Source organism: Archocentrus centrarchus, chromosome 14 (genome assembly GCF_007364275.1).
Source record: "Archocentrus centrarchus isolate MPI-CPG fArcCen1 chromosome 14, fArcCen1, whole genome shotgun sequence".
Lineage (NCBI taxonomy): Eukaryota > Metazoa > Chordata > Actinopteri > Cichliformes > Cichlidae > Archocentrus > Archocentrus centrarchus.
Window position 1 is genome coordinate 19,265,386 of NC_044359.1, and position 23,139 is coordinate 19,288,524.

Sequence of the window (23,139 nt, forward strand, 5' to 3'; positions counted from 1 at the left end):
TAAAAAAGTTAAATGGTACAAAGTGAAGGACTAAACCAATTCAGAGACTAGAGGAGCACTACAAACACAGAACAGAATTCACAAGACTTTCAAAAAACCTCAGGTACACGGCTCTCGATGTCCCACAATGCAACAGCGAGCTAGCAGCGGCTGCTAACCACCACATTTGACCCTGTGTGTGCCATGATGATGAAAAACTAGACATCCGGGCTGTGTGCATGGAAGATGGCGACACTTACCCTTCCTGGTGAATGGATCAAAAACTGGGAAAAATCAGGAAAACATGAGTTGTGAGTGTATCTGAATTTCAACGCCGTGTTCAATTTTGCATGAGTTTACCGGTTGCTTGCTCATAAAAACTATCAAAAAATGACGTAGCTAGCATTCAAATATAAGGCCGGTCTTTGGGTGTGTTAGCTTTAGCTAAGAAGCTAAAACATAAAGTGGATTACAATCGTCACTTATGAAAAAAAGTACACATTGTGTAGTTGTAGCTCAATACTGAACACAGTTAATTTGGTTGACTTGTGAAATGGAGACGTCAGTTACTTTTAACATCACCGTACAAGCAAACGGTGCCTTCTAGCAGTCAAGCTAGCTTACGCTCCCTTTAGGCTTACCGTTAATGTGTAAACACGATGGCTATTAAAGCTAAGCGAGCTAGCATCTTCTTCGGTTGCTTCGAGTAAACTGGAGTAAATTTACTTCCAGAGTTCAAGGAATTGACAGACGTCAACTTCCAGCAGACAACTGAGAGGCAGTTGACAAGAAAACCCCTTTGGGCAATCTGTAATAACCTTAGCAGTAAATAATCGTGTGGAGGGAAAACAACGGATATTGATATATCGTTATAGCAAGTTAGCTGTAACAGTTAGCGACGGTAATTGTGATGTCGAATTCCTTCTTATATGCTTTAAATGTTTAAGGCGTGGACGCCTGGAAAAGTAACGACGACAGCTAACGATTCGGTTTAATAAAACGTCTTATTTGACCATATATTTTTTTTCAGGAGATGGAGACTTTAGTCATAACGTGAACCTAGCTACAGCTAACATTATATCCTGTTAGCTGACATTAATTTCACCTGGATAAGTTAGCTGCTACCATAAAGTAAGACTCGCGAAGATACAGTGGATTAGAGCCAAGGGTCTACGTCGATGCACATTTGTGCGCTTGGTGCTAACTAATGGTTTCTCGACTACGAGAGTCAACTTTATCACTAACGTTACATGCTAAACTCTATAATTTAAGCAGATAAAAGCCTGCCCCAGCATCTTGATGTACAGCGGCTGCTATCTTAAAATTGTTAAATTGTTTTCTTAAAAACAGACAAACCAAAATAAAAACGTTGTCAGTAATAATTTCACGCATTTATGTTGAGCGCTCCCGTCGCGTACGAGCTGAGACACAATAGGCTCATCCACAGTACTAGCTCCGATTAGGTGCTGAAGGCCTTGCATATTTATTAAAAAAAAAAAAAAAAAAAAAAAAGGCCCACGGTGAAATACTCTGCAAGCTTGCGTTAATACCCGGTAGCGCTTAAACTGAAAATTGTACCAGACAGTTGCAACTAAGGGTTAACTATTAAAGTGTTCCCATCAAGACAAATTACCCATTATACCAAAGCTAAATACATTACAGTGCAAGTGTGATATGGCAGCACAGTGGGATGCCATCCTGTGTTGTGACAGCTCTGTGCCAGGCAGCGAATGAAAAGGTCATTTTCATGCTGATAATGAAACTATCACACTGTTATTACTTAACCAATATTTTTAGGTCATAACGCATTCATATCAAACATCGTGGGCATTTGGGCCTACATGTTTTTAATAACATTCAGTTGTGCCAGTGAAACTGTAATTAAACAAACCCAGAGAAGCCAGGTTTTAGCTTAAAAGTAGTAAAAATGGTGTCAAATAGCAGCTTTGCCACATTTGACCTTAGGGCTCTGACAGTCCAAGGTGTGTGCTTTTTGTAGCACATTTGCACTTCTTTTTCAGTGTGTCTAGCAACTGACGAGCTGTTATCTCCAACCATTAAGCTGATGGGAGCACACTGAATCTGTGACAGAGGAAAGCAGCTAGTGTGTTTTGGTGTGTGTCATTGTACCTTTTAATGAATGGGATGTGGATGGCAGAACATGCTTGATTACTCTGCCTTTGTCATTGCTGCGTCTTTAAGACCAGTCAACTGGGAGAACTGTTAAGTCTTTCGATCCATCGGCTGAGGTATATCTATTGAACTAGACACAGTCGTCATAAGAGCGAGAGACATGGCACTCAAAAAAATACTAACGAGAAATCTGTAAGCGTTTTGTAACAGAAAAAGGTAGATGCTGTCCTGCCTACAGGTCCAGACAGAAATCTGTCCAGGAAACCTATAAGCCAGTGCTCTTGTTACTTTGATGCATGCACACAGTTGAGAGTCACAGCAGTTTCAGCCTATATACTCATTACTGCATTGATGATGTGGGTATTTCTTGAGTTACTACATTGATAATGTGACATAGTAGCTTTATATTTGTTCGAAGGCTCTAGTAGGATAAGCCTAAGACGGTGTTCATGTCGACACTCTGGATGAAGGTGTAAATAAAGGGGTAGTGTTATATGAATTAGAAATATAGCTTGGAGGAAAGAAGGGTTACCTGGAAGTGATCAAGACGTTACAAGAATGTTGTTGTGTTGTAATTGTCGACACTGAACAAACAGATTTTGTTTTTCATGGATGCTAGTTCGTTTATTGAGCTGTAGAAGGTTTTTTCATTGTCATGTTTATGTACCCTAGTCCAAAAACAAATTTCTCTCTCTCCATAGTGTACAACTCTGCAAAGACCTGACGGAGAAAGCAGATCATGGAAGTGAAAATAGAGGTGAGTTGAGTGTGACCCTCTTTCCTGTAATACTGTTCTTGTATGAATATGTCACCATATTTTATCTTGTCCTTCATACTCATGTTCACTTTGGGAATTGGTGTGGTTTGCAAAAAGAATGCAAAATTATGTACCAAAGGTAGATTCAAATAGGTGAAATCAGATAGTCTTAAATAAAGTTCACAAGCAGTGTTTAATTCAAACATGAAACTGTTCACGTAGAAATTCAACAATGGCTTGTGTAGAACTGAGCAGCCAAGTGCATGTAATAAGCCACCATGTAAAGGTTTATGCATGGCATGTGCTGAAAACTGTCACAAAATTTGACATAACACTGCTGTATTAAACAATTTATAATAAAGTGATTGTATATGCAAAAAGATCAAATTTTACTCTCACAATGTGTTCTGCAAAACACTTACCTGCCCTTTATTCAACAACGGGGAAAAAAGGGAAGACTTTGAGCATACTTTGCATGTTTCACATTTTTTCAGACTGAATCTTTGATATATTAGACACGTTTCAGTTTGTATTATCAAGTATTTCCCAGTTATTTTTATTATTCAGTATTAGATAAAACTTGCCTTGTTTTTTTTTTTTTGTCTGTTTACCCCTGCAGACATACAGACTGCCTTATACGAGCTCTGCTGGCAAGTTGTACAGGGGAACCTCAAGTTGGATCTTGTCACCAGCGTCCTTGGGGACATGATGGTACATTTGTTTTTGTTGTTTTTGCTTCTAGTTTTTTTGTAAGTTTTGTTTTTTAATCTAATGGTTTAACGTTATTTAAATTACAGCAGTACATCAATTGTGTGTATAATAACCAAATGGCAGGTGTTTACAAGTTAGCATTTTATTTTGGCACATAATGTGTTCAGTATTATGTCTGTTTAAAGATATGATGTTTTGCAAATACAAATAACAAAAAGTCTGCTTACTGACAGAGGATGTGTGATTTGTGCACCTTGTAACATTAGGTTTTTCCAGGCCTAAACAGTCTCACTTATCTCTTGGTTTGTTTCGTTTTCAGGAACTCCGAGAAGACATGCCATCAATTTTAGCAGATGTGTTCAGTATACTTGGTAACTTGTGGTTTTGATTTTCTTTCTTTCTTACTTTCTTTGTTTTGTTTTTTAATATATTGTGCTTTATGTTATCAGCCAATGTGATATATGTGTTATTTTGTTTGTCTTTTACAGATTTAGAGACCAGTGCACTGGAAGAAAAAAACAAACGTGACCATTACACACAGCTGGTTGGAGCATGTTTAGTAAGTATTTCTTTCTTTTGCGTTTTCTCTCTTTTCTTTTTCAGCTGATCGAATAAAACAAGTAAAATGTATACCACCATTTATTTAAATTTATAGATAGATTACCAATTGTGACGTCTCCAATAAAGTGCTACAATGAACTAATTACATGCTTTTTTTTTTTTCCCCCCTTCCAGATTTTTCTCCCAGAGGCCATTTTGAAAGAGAGGCTGGATCCAGAAACCCTTGAATCCCTTGGACTTATAAAACAAGCGCATCAGTTTAATCAGAAGATTGTCAAAATCAAGACTAAACTATTGTAAGTATAGTGTACCGTGTAATAAAGATGTAGTCACATGCAAATGGATAAGATGCTCCATAAATCCTTGCAATATTTGTGTAACTTTTTTTTTTTTGTTTGTTTTCAGTTACAAGCAGCAGAAGTTTAACCTGCTAAGGGAGGAGAATGAGGGCTACGCCAAACTAATCGCTGAGCTAGGCCAAGACCTATCAGGCAATATCACCAGCCACATTGTTCTGGAGAGCATCAAGTCCCTCATAGGTACCAGACGTCCTTTTCATTGTCACTGCGTCACACATGGTGGTGCTGACATCATCTACACACTTGTTGAGTGTGTTTTTATCCCTCTTTGTCACTGATTGCCATGGCCAGAGGCATTATGTTTTCCAGTTGTCTAATAGGATTAAAGGATAAAGAAATTAGATTTTAAATCCAAAAGATTGAAGGTCTGCTTCACTGTAGCATGCGCTGCAAAATCACTTTTCCGGCCATCATTCAGCGTCATAGCTCTTTATTGGAATTGGTGACACTAATCTTGGCTGCCCATTTTGAAACAGGTGATTTTACTGTATAGATCTTCTGTGTTGCCATAACTGAATCGTAGTCTGCTGTCATCTTTGTGTTCAGCATCAGTTTGATTGTCCAGACTTTATAAACTCAATACCTTTTTATTAATTCCTATTTAATTCCTTCAACATCTTGTCTACATATGAGTCTGGACAGAGATGAATTTAATCTGACACTTGACTGTGTTGGAGTTACTTTAGTTTATACTACAGTAAATTTACAGTATTTAATTTGATCAGTCTGAGAATGTACAAAGGAATAGTATTACAAGGCAGTTAATTTGATACTGCTTTACTGTTCACTTGCAAAATTCAGCACTGGCTCTTTTATACAGCTGTTCATTCAGGACTTTAAATGTACAAATACAGAGGTATGACATAAAAATAAAAACCTGAACCCGTCCCTTACAGTAAGGCGTACCAGTGGCTCTGCTTTTCTGTTATCTTTGCGCAGCACATTTTACGGATTATCTGTTTATTTTTATTTTTTTTATTTCTCTTTGTTGCCTGTTTAGTCTTCCTGTTTATTTTGCTTGCAGGATGCTTCAACCTAGACCCTAATCGTGTATTGGACATAATTTTGGAGGTATATGAGAGTCGTTCTGACCAAGATGAGTTCTTTCTGGCCCTCATCAAGTCCTACATGTGTGAGCCGCTCACCCTTTGCCACATTCTGGGTTTTAAGTTCAAATTCTACCAGGTGAGAACATCATAAAATGTTGGCAGCCAGATTGTGTCCAGTAGTATAATCAATGACCTAAAAGTTATTGTCCATATTTTAAAATACATCCTGTAACCCCGAGGTTAATGCCTGAATCATATTTTTTATCACTTCTCTTTTCCATGATAATGTATTTGCAATGTTCTTTTTTTCAGGAGCCTAATGAGGAAACCCCAAAGTCACTTTATCATATTGCTGCTGCCCTCCTGCACTCTAACCTGATTGAGCTCGAAGATCTCTACGTACATGTAAGAGAGGGTCCTGCAAGTCCAGTTAATTACCACATTAGTTAGAGCATCAGCTAAATTTAGGTTTATGGATCATATGTACCAAAATTTAGTGTCAGTTTATGTACATTAATTGTGAATTCTGGATAAAATCATTCCTCCTACACTGAGTACTCAATTTGTTTTTGTTTTTTTTGTTTTGTGCTTTTCCAGCTTATGCCACTAGATGCCGCCATCATAGAGGAACACAAACGAGACATCTCGGAGGCCAAGCAAATTGCTCGCAAGCTGGTCATGGTTGTGTTGCCCTCTGAGAAAAGTGAAGACAAAGAAAAGGACAAAGAGAAGGAAGAAGAGAAAAATGACAAGGTGATGAAGCTTTTATTCTCATTATGGTTGTATGTAAGTGCATTTGGGATGGATGGTGAGCCAGATGTTTCCAAATGACAAAAGATAAAAAAGAAAGTTTAGCAGAAATTTCCACTTAGAGCAGAATTACTATAGTTCTGTATATTTAATGTGTCTTTATTTTTGCTTAGTTTTTTGTTTTAAGTTTACGTTTGTTCAGTTATTTTCCAGATTGATTTTGATGATCTGTTTAATATTATTGCTTAAAATGTTTATTTTTAGTTCCGTTTTTATTAATTTCATTATTTCATTTTTCAGTTAACTAAAGTGTGTCATGCTTGTTTCTTTTTTTGTTTTTTTGTTTTTTTTAATTTAGCTTTAGTGAACTGGAATGAAACAGAGCAACTACACTTCATGCAGAATAACCACAAAGAAAAGAAAAATCACATTTTATTATATAAATGCCATTGTTATAATAGGGTTCTTTAGCAGTATAGAAAGGTTTGGAACTTGATTGTACTAATTTCCGAGTTTGGATAACTATGGACAAAAGAAAAGAGATGTCAAAATATCAGTTTCCAAATTAATGTTCCTGTTTTTAATTCCTAAAATATAAAATTCTGACTTTCTCTAAACAAAATGATTGCTTCAGTGTGATAGTGTGAGAGAACGGTTCATCCCAACAAACTGAATGCAACTGAATGTACTAACATCTTCGACAGTACTGCCTCTGTCAGTTTGTTTTGTGACAGCAGCTGTGCCTGCTTCTTTCATCTACTCTAATTACATTAGTGAACATTGGCATATTTAACAATAGACACTTAGTTGCTCCTATTTTTTTTGTGCCCACAGCCACCTGATAACCAGAAGCTTGGTCTGTTGGAAGCGCTGCTTAGGATTGGAGACTGGCACCATGCCCAGAGTATTATGGACCAGATGCCTTCCTTCTATGCCACTTCTCACAAGGCCATCGCGCTGGCGCTCTGCCAGCTTGTACACCTGACTGTGGAGCCTCTTTACAGAAGGTGCCGATTTCATGTTTCATTTACTGCACACCATGTGTCGTCAGAGCCAAAAGAATGCAACATACATATATCGTATTTTACAGTTTGAGTTTTTCTTAATTTTAGTCATACAAGTCCATTAGGAAATGGACAATGAATAACTGATTTGGAAAAAGTTTATAAAATTAAACACAAGTTTTGATACACTGCTCTGTACTTTTTTAGGGCTGGTGTTCCTAAAGGGGCAAGAGGATGTGTAATGCACCCACTAAGGAGCAAGCGGGCCCCTCGACCTGCAGAGAGCTTTGAGGACTTAAGGAGGGACACATTTAGGATGCTCTGCTACCTGGGCCCCCACCTCTCCCATGACCCTATTCTCTTTGCCAAGATTGTTCGCCTTGGCAAGGCCTTCATGAAGGAGGTACGCCACAAACTAACCACTTTTCCTACATCTGCAATGCAGCCTTAATCTTATTTTGACTGCTGTTTGGTGTGTTTTTTTTCCTCAGTACCAAAGTGATAACAGACCTGAGGTGAAAGACAAAATGGTAAGCATGGTACCTATAGAAACACTGATGTTTTAGCATGAAACCCTTTTCTTTCTTTTTTTTTCTTAAATGGGTTAAATGTTATCTATTGTATATGTGACATTGAGAAGCTTATTCATGTTGCTTGTGTCTTCATTGTAGGACACATTGTTGAGTTGTTTCCTGAGTGTTGCAGATCAGGTGCTACTCCCTTCTCTTTCCCTGATGGAGTGCAATGCTTGCATGTCTGAGGAACTGTGGGGTCTGTTCAAACTCTTTCCCTATCATCATAGGTAAGGACACGCCCAAACTCACACACTACACGTAGTACACCACATGTGGGGCTGTGTAATCGTTGGATCGTAAACCCTCAGGCATAGCTCGAGGATGCGTTTACTAGCTGGCAAAAACAACTACCGCACATGATCGCACTCAGTTGTTGAAACCGTGCTTGGATGTGCAAAGTGAGATGCGTGCTTCTGTGTGCAATCCACGTTTCCAAGTAGTGCAAGAGTTTTACTTTGAGTGCCTTTGATGGGACAACGCTGACAGGCAGTGACGCTCCACATGCTCAGAGGATTTTTTTGTTGTTGTTTTTTAACTTTTGGTTGTACCTGTCAGTTTGTCAGTTCATAATACAAAGTTGTAGATTACCTGTGATAGTTGCGCTTTGAATTACAGTGAAATAATCTACATACTGTACTGTCTCGACAGCCTCAAAATAAATGGCTTTGTATAAACTACAGATGGGGAAAATACTGCAGCTCATTTATGTCAGTGGGTTGGTCATTGTACTGTGGATGCATCTTGAAGGGTTTTTTGTTTTGTTTTGTTTTTTTTTTCTTTCTTCTTTTTTTTTTTAATCTTTCAAATATGACACACTTAATTACTTTCGTGTTCGATTTTTGTAGTTCAAGTGAAGCAAATGAGGGAATATCACATGACTATCTGGAAAATGGCAAATGAGATACATTAGCAAATGTGTGAACTGCTCCGTATTGCAAGCTTGATGAACTTCCTTTTTTTCTTTTAAACTCTTTCCTCAAAAGCGTGCTAAGACAGCTGTGAAATTATAGATTATTAGTATGTCCCAGTCTTGCCAGTACTTAAAGTGTTTAATTGTGCTTTCTCATTGTGTGCTCCCTAAGGTATCGGTTATACGGGCAATGGAAGAATGAGACATATTCCAGCCATCCGTTATTGGTTAAAGTCAAAGCTCAGACTGTGGATAGGGCCAAATACATCATGAAGTAAGTTGGTTCTTCTTTTCAGTGTCAGATATTGTCTAATGTTCCAGTGTTCATTGTTCTTGTTTAAAATGTGTGAATTAGATATTACCTTTCCATTATGTGTGGTAAATTACTTCAGAGGGTGAACAGATTTATATACTGAAACATTTTGGAAAATAAATCCAGCTTCAAACATATCACACTGCCTGCTGAAGTTCACAGCCATCATCACATAAAGACTATCTTTAACTTTTGGTCTGTTGTTCATTGGTTTGAGGAAGCTCCTACTTTGTTGGCTCTTTAACCTTTGAACTTTAGGAACAAATTTCTTAACAATCTTAAAAGTAATTGAATGAGCAGAAGATGGATGTTCAGTGTAATTCCAATAAACCATTGAATGGAAACCCGTAGAAATGTTTTTGTTTTTAATTGGGCACTTGAAGTGAAGCTCTTTATTTTAAGGACAGTTAAATGTGGGCATGTTGAACAGCACAGGGATTTAAAAGGGGGGGGTTGTTTTCTGTGCTGGGCAAGTTAAAAAAAAAATCAGTAACAGCTCATTTATCATAAGCTGACAACCGGAAGAGCTTTTCCCAACTGCTGGGAAACTTACAGAAGTGACGGTCTTTGCTTACAGTTCTCTTTGTGTCATCTTGCATTTTTAAATCTTCTGTCTACCCCCCACCCACCCCCCTCCCCACCCCCCAGGCGGTTGACCAAAGAGAATGTGAAACAATCTGGAAGGCAGATTGGGAAGCTGAGCCATAGTAATCCCACCATCCTCTTTGATTATGTAAGTGCTGTTTGCTGTAATTATTTAATTTTATGGTGTATGTATGTAGCACCTTGTTCACACCCTACAGCTCCCAGTAAGATTTCTCTTGCTGTCCAATAAAGCTGCTCAAATGAGCATCTCAATTTAGTATTTGCAGACACGACTTTTCATTAGTGGCAAATGCTATCAGGTGTGGCATGATGCGTAACATTCTCTATAGTTGATCATTTTTCCATCCTCCCACCTCTTTGTTTTATGACAGATGCTGTCTCAAATCCAGTGGTACGACAACCTCATCGTCCCAGTGGTAGACTCCCTGAAATACCTCACATCCCTCAACTACGATGTCTTGGCTTGTATCCTACACTTTTTATACACCCGTCAAAAGACGGGACGTATTATGTGATCACCCAAGGCTGGTGGGTGTCCAGGCATTGAAGCCACACTTGCCAGACTTCATGAGTACATAGCTTATGACCAATGCAAGGCTGGGATTGTATATGGGGTCATGGACATATGGTTAAATCTTTGTTTTTTTTTTTTATTTTTGTTTTTCATGTCCACTTTATATCTAAGGACGGATTTTGATGAAACCTTGCATGATTATTCTCCATATCAAGACATTATGCAGAAATCAATTTCTTGAGGCCAAGGTTAAAAGTCAAGGTCACCTAATTATAAATCTTTGTTTTTTATGTTACAAAAAACAGGGTTAATGCCTAAAGGGTTCCGTTAACTAACAAGTGTTTGTGTTTTCACGGCTGTTGGTGTGAAGGAGCTTGTCTGTCTGTGTTTTTCCTTTTAACTCTGTCTTCAGATTGCATCATTGAGGCTCTGGCCAACCCTGAGAAGGAAAAGATGAAGCATGATGACACCACCATCTCCTCCTGGCTTCAGAGTGCGTGGCTTCACTTTTTTCTATTTGCATGCAAAAGAAGAGAAATTGTTTGATGTTTTAATGAATAACATACACCTGTTCTTCTGGTACGCCAAGGCCTGGCAAGTTTGTGTGGAGCTGTGTTCAGAAAGTACCCAATTGAGTTGGCTGGCCTCCTTCAATACGTCACCAATCAGCTAAAAGCAGGGAAGAGGTGAGTGATTACAAGCAGTTTAGTAGAAATGACATAGAATGACTAACTTGCAGGATATGCTTGAGTCCGAGCACCATTGGATTTTTTTCTCATATCACTTAGTCAACATTGACATTGCCTGATAAAAGGATTTTGAATAATTATCTCAAATAACACAAGATACACACTGGCTGTACACACAGCTTGTAATATCAGTAACCAGACAACAGAAGTGTTTTATGTACTAAATTTCCAGCGCACAATTAAATAAAGGTCATCAAACAAGCATGTGGTTGCATTTGGCAGTTGTTATGTTTCTTATTTAAACGTATCAGGATCAGCGCTTTGCTTTATATGTCCCTCTTCTTACTGCAGTTTTGACCTGCTGATCTTGAAAGAGGTGGTGCAGAAAATGGCTGGCATTGAGATCACAGATGAGATGACCTCGGAACAGTTAGAGGCCATGACAGGAGGCGAGCAGCTCAAAGCTGAGGTATGTGCAGTTGTCATTTTCTAATGCAGTCTCCTTAGCAAGAGCTTTATGACTACCTGAACCGATTGCTTTAACCTCAGCTCAGGTGCATGCCATTATGAGTTTGACTCCGTTCACAGGGTGGATACTTTGGCCAGATCAGAAACACTAAAAAGTCCTCTCAGCGTCTGAAGGAGGCTCTCCTGGATCACGAACTAGCACTACCCTTGTGTCTTCTCATGGCCCAGCAACGAAACGGTGTGGTTTTCTTAGAGGGTGGAGAGAAACATCTGAAACTTGTCGGCCATTTGTATGACCAGGTATGCGCGCTCTCTCTCTCAGTAAAAATAAACAGTTGAATGCTCTTGCATTTGACAGCTAAATAAGATTTTGTAATTAAATTATTTACTACATGCCTCCTATCAACAGAAACCTAAAATACTGTAGTTTTTGTGCCTAAATTAATTGTTTTCTTGCAGTGTCATGACACGTTAGTCCAGTTTGGTGGTTTTCTGGCCTCCAACCTCAGCACAGAGGACTACATCAAGCGGGTTCCCTCCATTGACATCCTTTGTAACCAGTTCCACACTCCACATGATGCTGCCTTCTTCTTGTCTAGGCCAATGTATGCTCATCAGATACTTGTGAGTAGACTGCTCTCAATTTTCTCAACTCACTGCCTTTGAATTGTGTCAGTCCTGAATTGTGCTGAAGCTGTCTGTACTCAAGCATTATTAATGAAATGGCAAGATTTTAAAACTGTTGTTTAAGTTTGAAGTTATGACTTTTTGCTGCCTCTCTAGAAAGTTTTGCGACTAAGAAAATCTTTGAAATCAGTGAAAAAATTGTGGCCTTTTTTTTTTTTTTTACTTGAAGATTTTCAGGGTCCCCTAACACACTCTCTACTTGCAGTCAAAGTACGATGAGCTGAAAAAAGCAGAAAAGGGCAACCGGCAGCAGCAGAAGGTACACAAGTATGTGGCAGCCTGTGAACAGGTGATGACACCAGTGCATGAAGCTGTGGTATCGCTCCATCCAGCCAGGGTCTGGGATGATCTCCGCCCTCAGTTCTACGCCACCTTTTGGTCCCTCACTATGTACGACTTGGCCGTGCCACATGCTGCCTACGAGCGCGAGGTCAATAAGCTCAAGGCTCAGATCAAGCAAATTGAGGAGAACCCTGAGATCGTGAGTAGCTGGTTGACGGTTATCGCTGCACAGCAGATTTCAGATTTAACACAGAAATATGTTTGTGTTGTGTTGCTGAAGATTTTGATCAGTGTAACCCCATAAATTAAAAGAACATCTAATACAAAGGAGCGCGAGAATGCTAAGATGATCTGACAGTGAAGTGCTTGTGAAGTGTGATCAGCAATTGGGTGCATTTTTTTTGGTGTGGTTATTGTTTCATTTATATCGAATGTAGCCCATGAATAAGAAAAAGAAGGAGAAGGAACGCTGCACTGCGCTGCAGGAAAAACTACAGGAGGAGGAGAAGAAGCAGCTAGAGCACGTCCAAAGAGTTCTCCACCGCCTCAAACTGGAGAAAGACAACTGGTTATTGGCCAGTAAGCATTTTAGTTTTTGTTGCCATTGATGTATCTTAGTCAGCTTGTGCACAGTCTTCCAAAAAAAGGAAGAGAAAACAGTGCATACATTTGTAGTGTTTGTTTTTTCTCCAGACACAGAGATATTAATATAAAATTTATTGCATTATTTACAAAGTGTGTGTATATATTTTTTACTTGTTCATGTTATGTTCACTTTGAACTCCTTGAGGTACAACCTGTAACTGTGAAGTCAGTTAATGTAGTACAGGGGGACAAAGCTGATGTAGTAGCATCAATAATGGGGGGTGATCTAATGTCCATTGTTTTATCAACACAAATCTAAATGCTTACTGACAGAATCCACAAAAAACGAGACCATAACAAAGTTCCTGCAGCTCTGTCTGTTCCCTCGCTGCATCTTCTCCTCCATCGATGCGGTTTACTGCGCCCGATTTGTTGAGCTGGTCCACCAGCAGAAGACACCCAACTTCTGCACCCTCCTGTGCTATGACAGGGTAAGAGATTTGCATACATACTCAGCCTCATACACTTAGCATGGTGATGATTAATTAATTTCCATTTTCTTCTTAAAGCCATAGAGTGCTATAGAAAGGAAAATAATAAACATTCATAGTGTGATTAATAAACTAGGCTCTAATTCATCATACTCAGCAGGAGTAGCAGCAATAATCAATTAAAATAAAAAGAATTAATATAACTGAGTGGTTCTTTGAATTTCTACTGCACCACTGCAAATTGAAAATGAGCATAAAAGCTGTAACATCCCACTTCCCACAATTTGTGTAGACTTTTCCCTTATTCTATGATGCAGTCCATACACATAATTTATACAACATGCTGCTTTATTCTTTAAGTAAAAGCAGTCCACTTTGTCCTTGGCAGGTGTTCTCTGCTATCATTTATACTGTGGCCAGTTGTACAGAAAATGAGTCTCACCGCTACGGACGCTTCCTCTGCTGCATGTTGGAGACGGTGACCCGCTGGCACAGTGACCGTGCCATCTATGAGAAGGTGTCCATGTCTGTCTATTCTGTGTGACAGTGAACATTTTCTAATGCAAGATGAGCTGGATATGAATCTGTTTCTCCTTATGTGGTTGTAGGAGTGTGCCAATTATCCCGGCTTCCTCACCATCTTCAGAGCCACGGGATTTGATGGAGGCAACAAAGCGGATCAGCTAGATTATGAAAACTTTCGCCATGTGGTGCATAAATGGCATTACATGCTGACTAAAGTGAGCTGCCCTTTTACCGTTATTCTTCTATTATATTCTGTTCAAGTAATGTCAAGCAGATCTCTGGATGGTGTGTGTTTAACCGCAATCACGCCCTTGCTTTCTCCTCCAACCAGGCGTCGGTTCACTGCTTGGAAACAGGAGATTACACCCACATCCGGAACATCTTAATCGTGCTAACCAAGATCCTGCCCTGCTACCCAAAAGTCCTGAACCTGGGCCAAGCACTAGAGTGCCGTGTCCACAAGATCTGCCTTGAAGAGAAGGATAAGCGGCCAGACCTCTATGCCTTAGCAATGGGGTAACATTGTGTGCTGAGCAGCTCTATGTGGAGCTTACAGTTACATCTGTGGTGTAAAGTGGGGTTATAAACTCTTTTCAGACATGTAGGAGTGGCAGCTTATGGCTGTAGCCCAGACGTTTGAGTATGTTGCGAGATGGTCGGTGCATCTTATTTTTAGCCCCAGAGTGGAGATGGATGTTAAGTGTTGATAATTGAGCCTTTAATGGCTGGTAAAGGAACTCTGAATTGGTAGAATCTAATGCCATTGAGTCTTTAAAGCTACATAGCAAGCCCAGTGTCTCTAGTTTTAAATGTGCAGATAGCACACAATCTAGAGTTTTATAAATCTTTGAGCAGAAATTCTATACACAGTGAACTCTTGTGTTTTAGGGGATATTGATCAGCACATAAGTGTTCATACTTGTTATTAGACAAGTACACTGAGGTTTTAGCAGGGTAATGCTGGTAAAGGTTAGATGCTTATTTTCCCCTTTCGGAAAGTAAAATCTTTGAACTGTGTGACATTGAGAAGTTCTTTTGGAGTTTTGCCTCTGCTGTTCCAAACATTTTATGCATCTTACAGTTATTCAGGTCGCTTGAAAAGCCAGAAGGTGCACATGGTCCCTGAGAATGAGTTTCACCACAAAGAGCAGCCCGCACGCAGCACCACGCCTGCCAGTCAACAGAATGGGCCCGGCAGCACAGGCAAGCCTGCCACCAGCACAAGCAAGACAGAGGAGGGGACTTCGGAGGATGGTGGTGAGTGATTGGTTTTTTTTTTTTTTTGGTTTTTTTAAAATAAATAATCTGATAAACATTAAATTGCCTAAGTTCTTTGTTGTCTATGTCTACATTATTATTTTCCTACTAAAATGCAATATAAACACATTCATTGCTTCAGTTTCAAATATGAATGTCAGTAGTTTTAATAAATCCTGTTGGCAAACAATTCTTTGTCCTTTTTTTGCAGATCGGGGTAAGGATAAATCTCAGGGGACCACAAAGCCAGTGAACAAAGCCAACAGTGCAGCAGCCAAAGTGACCACCAGCAATGGCAATGGTGCTCTCAACAGGTAGGAGAATAAAACAAAGCTTTAAACAGTGCACCAGGTTTCATCGACTGCTGAAAATGTGTCCGGATGGAGCTTCATGTCACCAGTTTTTGTGATACAGCAAACTGTTCTGTGAAACCTTTTTGACTAAACCATTTTGAAAAGGAAAAATGTATCTCTTTGCAGCACCAAAGCTGTTAAAGAACGGGACGACAAAGAGAAGAGTGGGAAAGAGAAAAAAGAGAAAAAGGAAAAGACACCCGGCAGCACGCCAGAAGCAAAGGCGGAGAACCGTCGGGAAAAGCAGAGAGACGAGAGAGCAGGGAAAGAGGAGCGAGTGGTGCGAGAGGGTAAGGAGAAGACCCCAAAGGCAGACAGGGAGAAAGTGAAGCCAGAAGAGAAGAGTGGCAAAGATGACAAGACCAAAGCCGGAAACGGAGAGCCCATGGAACCCTCCAGGGAGCGTGATGCCATCAAGGAGGCCAAGAGCAAGGAGAAAGGAGACAGGAGTGCTGTGGCCGGGTCCCTCAAGTCACCAGGTCCCAGATCTGAGTCGGCTGAATCTGAGAGGGGTAAGAAGCCTTTCCAGTTGTGTTAGACTTCTCATAAAAATGTGTGGTGACATTTTGACTACACTATATAAGGTCCTTAAACTTCAATTTGTGTATGCTTTTAATTACGTGACAATATTTCCACTTGGATGCTGACATGGTTTAAAACAGGGGTGTCCAAACTGGCCCCGCCCACTTCCGGTCAGCAAATTGATGTCAAAAATAACATACAATTTGGCCCTTTAAGTTACTTTTTTGACATTTCGCCTTCCCCTCCAATTAAGAGGGTTAAGCGAAATGTCAAAAAAGTAAAAGGGTCAAATTGTAAGTTTGGACACCTGTGGTTTAAAATATTGAGTCACGTGAATCAACTCAAGCAGTCAGCGCTTTAATTTCAGCATATTTATTTAATTAGAAAAGTAGAATAAAGATAATGTTTAAAATGAGTCCATTTGTAACATGTCTATAAGGCATAAAATGGACTGATAAAGATATTTTCTAGAAGGCTGAGTTTGATTAACACCCGTTTCATTTGGCCCGTCTTCTTCAGATCACAAAAGGCGAAAGCTCGACAGTCACGCTTCCCCGTCCCACTCCTCGTCTGTTAAGGTTAGTATGGCTTGAGGAAGGCTGTGCCAGTTTCTTCTCTATCTGCCGGAGCGTTCCCTGCCGTTGCACATTCCAGCAGCCCTGAAGATCAACAAGGAGAATTGTCGCACATGGAAATCCCAACCATATCCATGGGAGTTGGAAAGCATTCCATGGACATAAGCATGATATTTTGCAGAATTGGGAGAGATCCCCTCAAGGACTTAGCCAAGAAAATATTGTGTATATTGAGTATTTTCATATTGAAATATTTACCTATTTTCATATTAATGAAAGCGATCAGTGTGCCTTGGGAAGAAAAAAAAAAATTTTTTTTTTAAAGAATTTCTATATTCCGTGTGGATTTTTTTTTCTTTTTGAGAATACTACTCACCTGAAGAAAAAAGGCTTGACAAATAAAGAGCACTCCATAGGGTTTTTTTTTGTTTTTTTTTAAACCTGGAGCAGTGTTTTACTACTTGAAATGGTGCCCAAGAGTCCCCCTTCCTTTTTTTTCCTGAGCTATGAAGATTTCCTGGTTTTTGTGATGTAAAATATTTCGCTAACCCCTCAACGTCACCCCCACCCCCACCCCGGATGCAGCACAAAGATGGATGGTGTCCAGCATCTACCTTGCTGTAGGAGTGCCTCTGCTGCAGCTGAGTCCCTCTTCTATCCCTGCTTGTTAAAACGGCCTTCATGCAGTCTGCACATCACGTGATGCAAGTCCAGTCTGACCCCCCCGTCCGCCCCCCTTCAGTGCTATACCTACGACTACCAGCCAATGGGATCTTCAGCTGTACTACCTCTTGGCAAGCGATGAGTGGAAAACCAGAGCCACCAGCATCTGAGATCAACGGAGAAAATGAATGTTGCAGTTTTGAATCTACCAAAAATGCAGAAGAAAATAAGCCCACCCCTACAAAGAGCGAGGCAGTGAGGGAGAGAGTGGGCGAAGCCTGAATCGTCTGGAGCGTTGCCCAAACCACTGGAAGCTTGTGATAGGTCTTTAATTTACCCTTCCACCAGAGAAATAGGCTCCATGTGTCTTTTCCATTCCTGAACTGTAAGTGACAGCAACAGTTACCTATGTAGGGATGCAATCAAACACATAAAAATTGAGTGATTTTTCTTAAATATATATTATATATATATATATATACACTCACACAGGCACCCACACACCCACACACACACACACACACACACTATTTACAGCACTTGCACTTTAGATGTATTGAAAACCAGCTCTGCAGTAGGACTTCTATTTTATGCTGCCTGAAATTGCAGACATGTCTGTAGTATTAAGACTAGCAGTTATTTCATATATGCTCAGGGTTTTTCTATTTTAAGTATTGACATTCCAGATGATGACTTCTCCTCTGTTATAACCTTGTCAAAGCCTTAGTCCTTGAAGGTCAGAGGTCAAGGGAGAAGTGTGCTGTTGGTCCGGCCAGCCCCAACTCCCCACCTCCCCAACTCCCCTTTTTCCAACTCTCTGCTGCTGTCTGACAACCTCCTCCCAATCCCCCACCCCCTCCCAGCTCATCTGTCATCTCCATTCATCCCTACAGGACAATAGCATCGAACCCAAGGAGACCGCATCCAAGGTTTGAACTAAGTCTTCTACTCCTCTCAGTTTCTTTGTTCACAAGTCAAAAACCTGCCAATCAGAAGGTGCATGCAACTCTCTTACATTGGCGCTCAGCTGAGGTGGACACATTTAATTTTTAGATCCTGTAACATGCAGGAACCTCGTAACACAGGTCACACACTTTGTTCTGGGGTGATGTCAATGGCTCTGTAAGTCTAAGGACCGCAGTTAGGTCATTTAACCTTCTCACACTACTTGTAGTCATTTTCATTTTTGTTTTTTGTTTTTAAACAAAAAATATTATTGCAGCTTATTATTGCGTTCAAGACTCATTAGCCTCATTCCCAAGTGATCACCTGATGGTAAAAATTGTTGTAGACATTTAAATAAAAAAAAAAAAAATCCTTGACACCATGAACCAGTCTCATGCCCCTGCTTTTTTTTTTTTTTTGCCGTTTTAGCTGTGGCTATGAGTACAAGAGATTAAAACAGTCTGTTTTAATCCTTTGAATTAAACTTCATGAAGAATGTTTTTATGTTCAGAGTTTGTTCAGCAGTGACTGGATTGTTCATCCATTTAAAAAAAATTTTTTATATATATATATATATATATATATATATATATATATATATATATATATATATATATATATATATATATATATCAGCAAGGACAAATTAAATGCCAGAAACTTCACTCTGAATAATAATATGAAGTCCTAGCAGGTTGTGTCCCTTTAAAAATTTATAACTGAAATGTGTAGCATTACACTGCATGCTTTGTGTAATGAAAACCATCAGTTACTGACTACTGTGTGCTTATTTAGGCTCATATTTCTTGTTGACTTCAATATCTTATCAAAATGAAGTACATATACACTCGTGTCCCTTTATTTCTAATTCACTGTAACAGCTGAAAATAGATTGTTAATCATAAATATACAGAAATTGTAAAGTGTAATTTCACATCTTAAATCTTAATTCATGTAGATTTGTTTTATAAATTCATTATGTAATGTTCAGTATGGCATTTTTCCCCACTGCATTACAGATTAGACTTTTACTGGCCCACAAAAAAGCTAATTTCATTAATTTAATAACCTAATCTATCATGTCTATAATTTATTGGTAGATTTGTTTAATTTTATAAATCTATATCATGAGGAAAACCATCAACCAGGCTTTAAAATAAATGTGGTAGACTATGCTGTGCCCCTCTGTAGGCTCATCCCTGCAGCATCACTGATTAATCGAGGCAGCTGCTGTCAGCTTGCAGGCTTTAGCAGAAATCTTTAGGAGATCTAGCAGTTTATCTGTTTACAGGCTGCTTCCATTTTAGCTTCTTCTTAATGTTTTTAGTTTTGCAGTTGATCAAATTGCTCTTTTTCTTTAATAAAAGGACTTTCATTGACATTTGATAGCTGACAGCTTGCTTTTTTTTTTTTTTTAAACGGCCCCAGGCCATTAGTTATGTTGGACCCTACATTATGTTTATTTACGAGTCTTTACCTTTCCCCACTGAATGTGTTCATCTGCAATTAAATTATCTGCTTCCTACTTCTTTATAAGCAGTTTATTAATATTTTGTGCTGTAATAAATGGTAAACTGGAGGAACAAGCTGCAAAACTATCAGAATGAGTGTCGGTATCAGTGCAGAAATGAAGTTTCCTAATTCTCGTCTTAAAGAAAAGTCTTGACTTTAACAAAGCAAATAACTTTAATCTGTCTGATGTTTTTTATCCTCTGGACTTGATTATTGACGGCACTGGCTTGGTGACCTCTTTAGCTCTCATAGGGACAGACAGCTCCACAGATCTCAACCCGCTCTGAGCCACTGTGCAGTCTTTGTTGAACACAGTTTGTAGCCACATGTCCTACCTATATTTGGAAGTGTGTAATCAATGTAGAGTAAGAAATAAATGTCTTTTCTTTTACTACAATGCTGTACTGTCGTTAACATTCAGTTTAAAGGCACTCCTGCATATTCAGGTTGTGTTGTTCTGTTCATATGTAATTGTTTTTCCAGCACCACATCAACTTCAATTCAGTTGCCCGGTCCAAGAGCAGAGAGAGGGAGATGGAGAAGAAAGATTCAGAGAACACACAAGGGCGATCCAAAGAGAAGAAGGAAGAAAAGGATCGGAAAGACCGGAAAAGAGTCAGTATCTAACAATCTCATTGACCTATGTGAAATAAGTTTATATAAAAGCTATCTGTGTGATTTTGTGCACATTCGTTTTTATACACATTTTCATATTGGATGGACAGGCAGTAGCAACAAGAGATGGTTGATATATTAGTTATCATTAACTTGTGTAATTTGTGCATCAGGACCACGCAGTCAACGACCATGAGACGAGCCAAGAAGCCAAACGCAGAAAGGATGAGAACGGGACCAGTAAGTGTTTTTTTTTTTGTCTTGACAAATATGAAAGAGCTGTCAGCTGAGCAAGAAAATAAAAATTAATGCAACTCAATATTTTGTTCTCAGATGCTTCCAAAAACAGCAAGAGCACAAGTCCTTCCTGTGACTCCCCGCTATCAGCTGAAAAAGAGAAGAGCAAAAGATCCAAATCATCCAGTAAAGAGAAGGCCGACTCTGTGAAACCCGAGCGGACATCCTCTGGCGGCAAGAAGGTCAGACTCAGCTGGTCACCCTCTGCCACCGTCTCACTCTCTCCTCAGCTGTCAACTAAAGAACTTTCTCTAAAGACTTTTGGAGTTTGTCACTGTCATCATTATTTAAATTTTTTCCCCCGTTTCTTTTTGTGCTGCAGGAGTCCAGACATGATAAAGACAAGTCTGAAAAGAAAGAGAAGAGGGACAGCAGCGGAGGAAAGGAAGAGAAAAAGCAATATCCTTAAAAATAAAGCAACATTTCAGTGTGGAGGTGATTTTATGGACTCTTTGTAAATTGCAGCCTTTATCTCTCACTGTAAAGACCAACCAGTGTAAATAGAGTGAACTGATTTGCTCCAATCCACAATTTTAATTTTTATCGTTTACCAGTGTTTCAAAGATATTTACAGCAGTTCACAACACTGAATCTGTTTTCTGTTATGGGATAATTACTTTCATTTTATTCTGTTATGTGTCACTACAAACACTCGGTAAGGGTTGCAGTAGATGCCACATTTACAATTAGAAACAAGCCAACAGGATTTGGTTGTAATTGGCGCAATAAACCTCGGTCTTAAATTGTTCCACTTGTCTTCTTTGAGCATGTAATGGTGGGCCTGTCTCCCCTTTGGTACAGTGTGCTGATCTAAACCCATCATGTAACTTGGACGTGTCAAAGACTCAGTGTCCCAAGTCCTTTTGCTTATTTATGCTATATCAGGCACTCGGACTTGTGACAGCAGTCACAAGTCCCCATAATTGAATATACAGTGTATTATTCGGAGGACCTTCTTCCAGCACTGCATTGCACCCATTTAACTTTTCTCATCACCACAACAAACATTTTTTGATAAGCAGCTATCCCGTCTTGAGTATTTCACCATTTCCTTAACAGTCACACTCATAAATCCTCTGACAAGCACAGATAATGTGCACTAATCAGTGAAGGTAAGATGCACCCAGCTTCTTTTTAAATGGCTTTGACCATGTGCTCGGTGTCTGATGATTTATTAATTTATTTATTTTCTGCTGCAGCGGAACTGGAGAAGCTGTACTTTTATCTGCAAGACATCTGCACCTCCGTCTGTATTTTGTTGTTAACTCAAATATTTTTTTGTTTTTTTTTTTTTTTTTTCGGCCCGGTTTTTGTTTTTTTCCTTTTTGTAAAAAATCCCATCTCAAGTCTTTGTTAGTTGTAGTTATCTAAGCTTACTGATCACCTCGTTATTTTTCCATTTCAAACTACGGTAAACCAGCTGAAATTTCCTTTTTTTGGTGAATGTGTGTCTGTTTTTTATTATTTGATATGGACGCAACACGCTGCCGTAATCACAGTGTTATTATTCTAACTAGAAATGTGATTACTGTATGAAATGATCTCCTGGTCACATCTGGCCATGGATTCAATAATCTCATGCTTGAAAATGTCTTCTTTGTACAGTGTCAGGTTTTGCTTTTTTGCTTGTTTTATTGGAGTTAACAAGCTTTCCATGCTCACTTACCTCATATCCTTTTGAGATACTTAGATGCTTTTATTTATTCATCTCCACCTTTTAATCTGAATAAGACAGTAGATGTGTGAAAAATTATACAAAGGACCAGTTTGTATATTGTGTACAATAATAAAAAGGGTAACATGAAATTCACATCATGTTATTTCTTTACTTTTTTTAAATGTCCCACACAGTTCATTTGTTTCTGTTTTGTTTTTTTTCTGTTAATCAGGTTTTTACATAACTTATAAAAATATCAGTTTGACTTTGATTCAGATGTAGAATTGTAGGAAAAAAATCACACAAAAAATCTGTACTACAGATACAGCTGTTTCAAAATGAATTTTGGAGATTTTATCTGCTGTACTCAATGAGTGTAAGCTTTTTTTTTTTTTTTTTTAAACAACAAAAAAATCAATAAATAATAGTTTTCCTAGTGTGTCACTTTGATATTGTGTCTACCTTCCTTCGTTTCTTCATCATGAACACAAAGCAGAAATTATCTGCAGACCGGTCACTCAAGTGGATGGGGAAAAAAACCCATAAGTATCTCAATTTACAGTACTGATTGAGTTTTGAGCCACTCATTTCTTCATTTATTTCCAAAGAGTGTTTCCTATTTTTTTTCTTTAAGTTGTCTTGAGCAGTACTCCAGGCGTTCTGGAGGGCTTTTGGAGTTTTTCTTTGGATATTGGCTGCTTTTCACTCGACGACTTGAAATTGACTTTTTTTTTGTCAACACTGACGTGAATTATTCAAGTATATAAAAAAAAAAAAGGCCCCTAAATCAAAGCA

The 23,139-nt window shown here is 39.0% G+C and overlaps 1 protein-coding gene across 5 annotated transcripts; it reads left to right on the forward strand.

Moving 5' to 3' along the window:
* The first annotated feature begins 131 nt into the window (after positions 1–131).
* Positions 132–22,759, forward strand: thoc2 (THO complex 2). 5 transcript variants are annotated; one of them, XM_030745794.1, is made up of 40 exons: positions 132–290; positions 2,814–2,869; positions 3,489–3,580; positions 3,900–3,951; positions 4,069–4,139; positions 4,316–4,437; positions 4,547–4,680; positions 5,525–5,685; positions 5,862–5,954; positions 6,147–6,302; positions 7,134–7,306; positions 7,511–7,706; positions 7,795–7,833; positions 7,975–8,105; positions 8,961–9,062; positions 9,750–9,834; positions 10,079–10,172; positions 10,634–10,714; positions 10,811–10,907; positions 11,262–11,379; positions 11,499–11,678; positions 11,838–12,002; positions 12,271–12,546; positions 12,785–12,805; positions 12,857–12,926; positions 13,266–13,423; positions 13,812–13,940; positions 14,032–14,163; positions 14,280–14,464; positions 15,030–15,205; positions 15,417–15,519; positions 15,685–16,070; positions 16,600–16,658; positions 18,182–18,247; positions 20,259–20,390; positions 20,564–20,630; positions 20,724–20,869; positions 21,010–21,086; positions 21,753–21,799; positions 21,887–22,759. In XM_030745794.1, exons 1-39 carry the CDS (start codon positions 226–228, stop codon positions 21,778–21,780), a joined length of 4,674 nt encoding a protein of 1,557 aa, XP_030601654.1. In that variant the 5' UTR covers positions 132–225; the 3' UTR covers positions 21,781–21,799; positions 21,887–22,759. The 5 variants fall into 5 exon arrangements, 3 of the variants coding, with proteins under 3 accessions (XP_030601654.1, XP_030601652.1, XP_030601653.1); XM_030745792.1 differs by having other exon boundaries at positions 12,785–12,926; XM_030745793.1 differs by having other exon boundaries at positions 12,785–12,926; positions 18,212–18,247; positions 21,887–22,758.
* The last annotated feature ends 380 nt before the right edge of the window (positions 22,760–23,139 follow it).

Coding starts and splice junctions, on each gene's coding strand:
- thoc2 (XM_030745792.1), top strand. CDS start 226: ATGGCGACACTTACCCTTCCTGGTGAATGGATCAAAAACTGGGAAAAA. Junction 4,438..4,546: donor AAAATCAAGACTAAACTATT/GTAAGTATAGTG, acceptor GTTTGTTTTCAG/TTACAAGCAGCAGAAGTTTA. Junction 9,063..9,749: donor AGGGCCAAATACATCATGAA/GTAAGTTGGTTC, acceptor CCCACCCCCCAG/GCGGTTGACCAAAGAGAATG.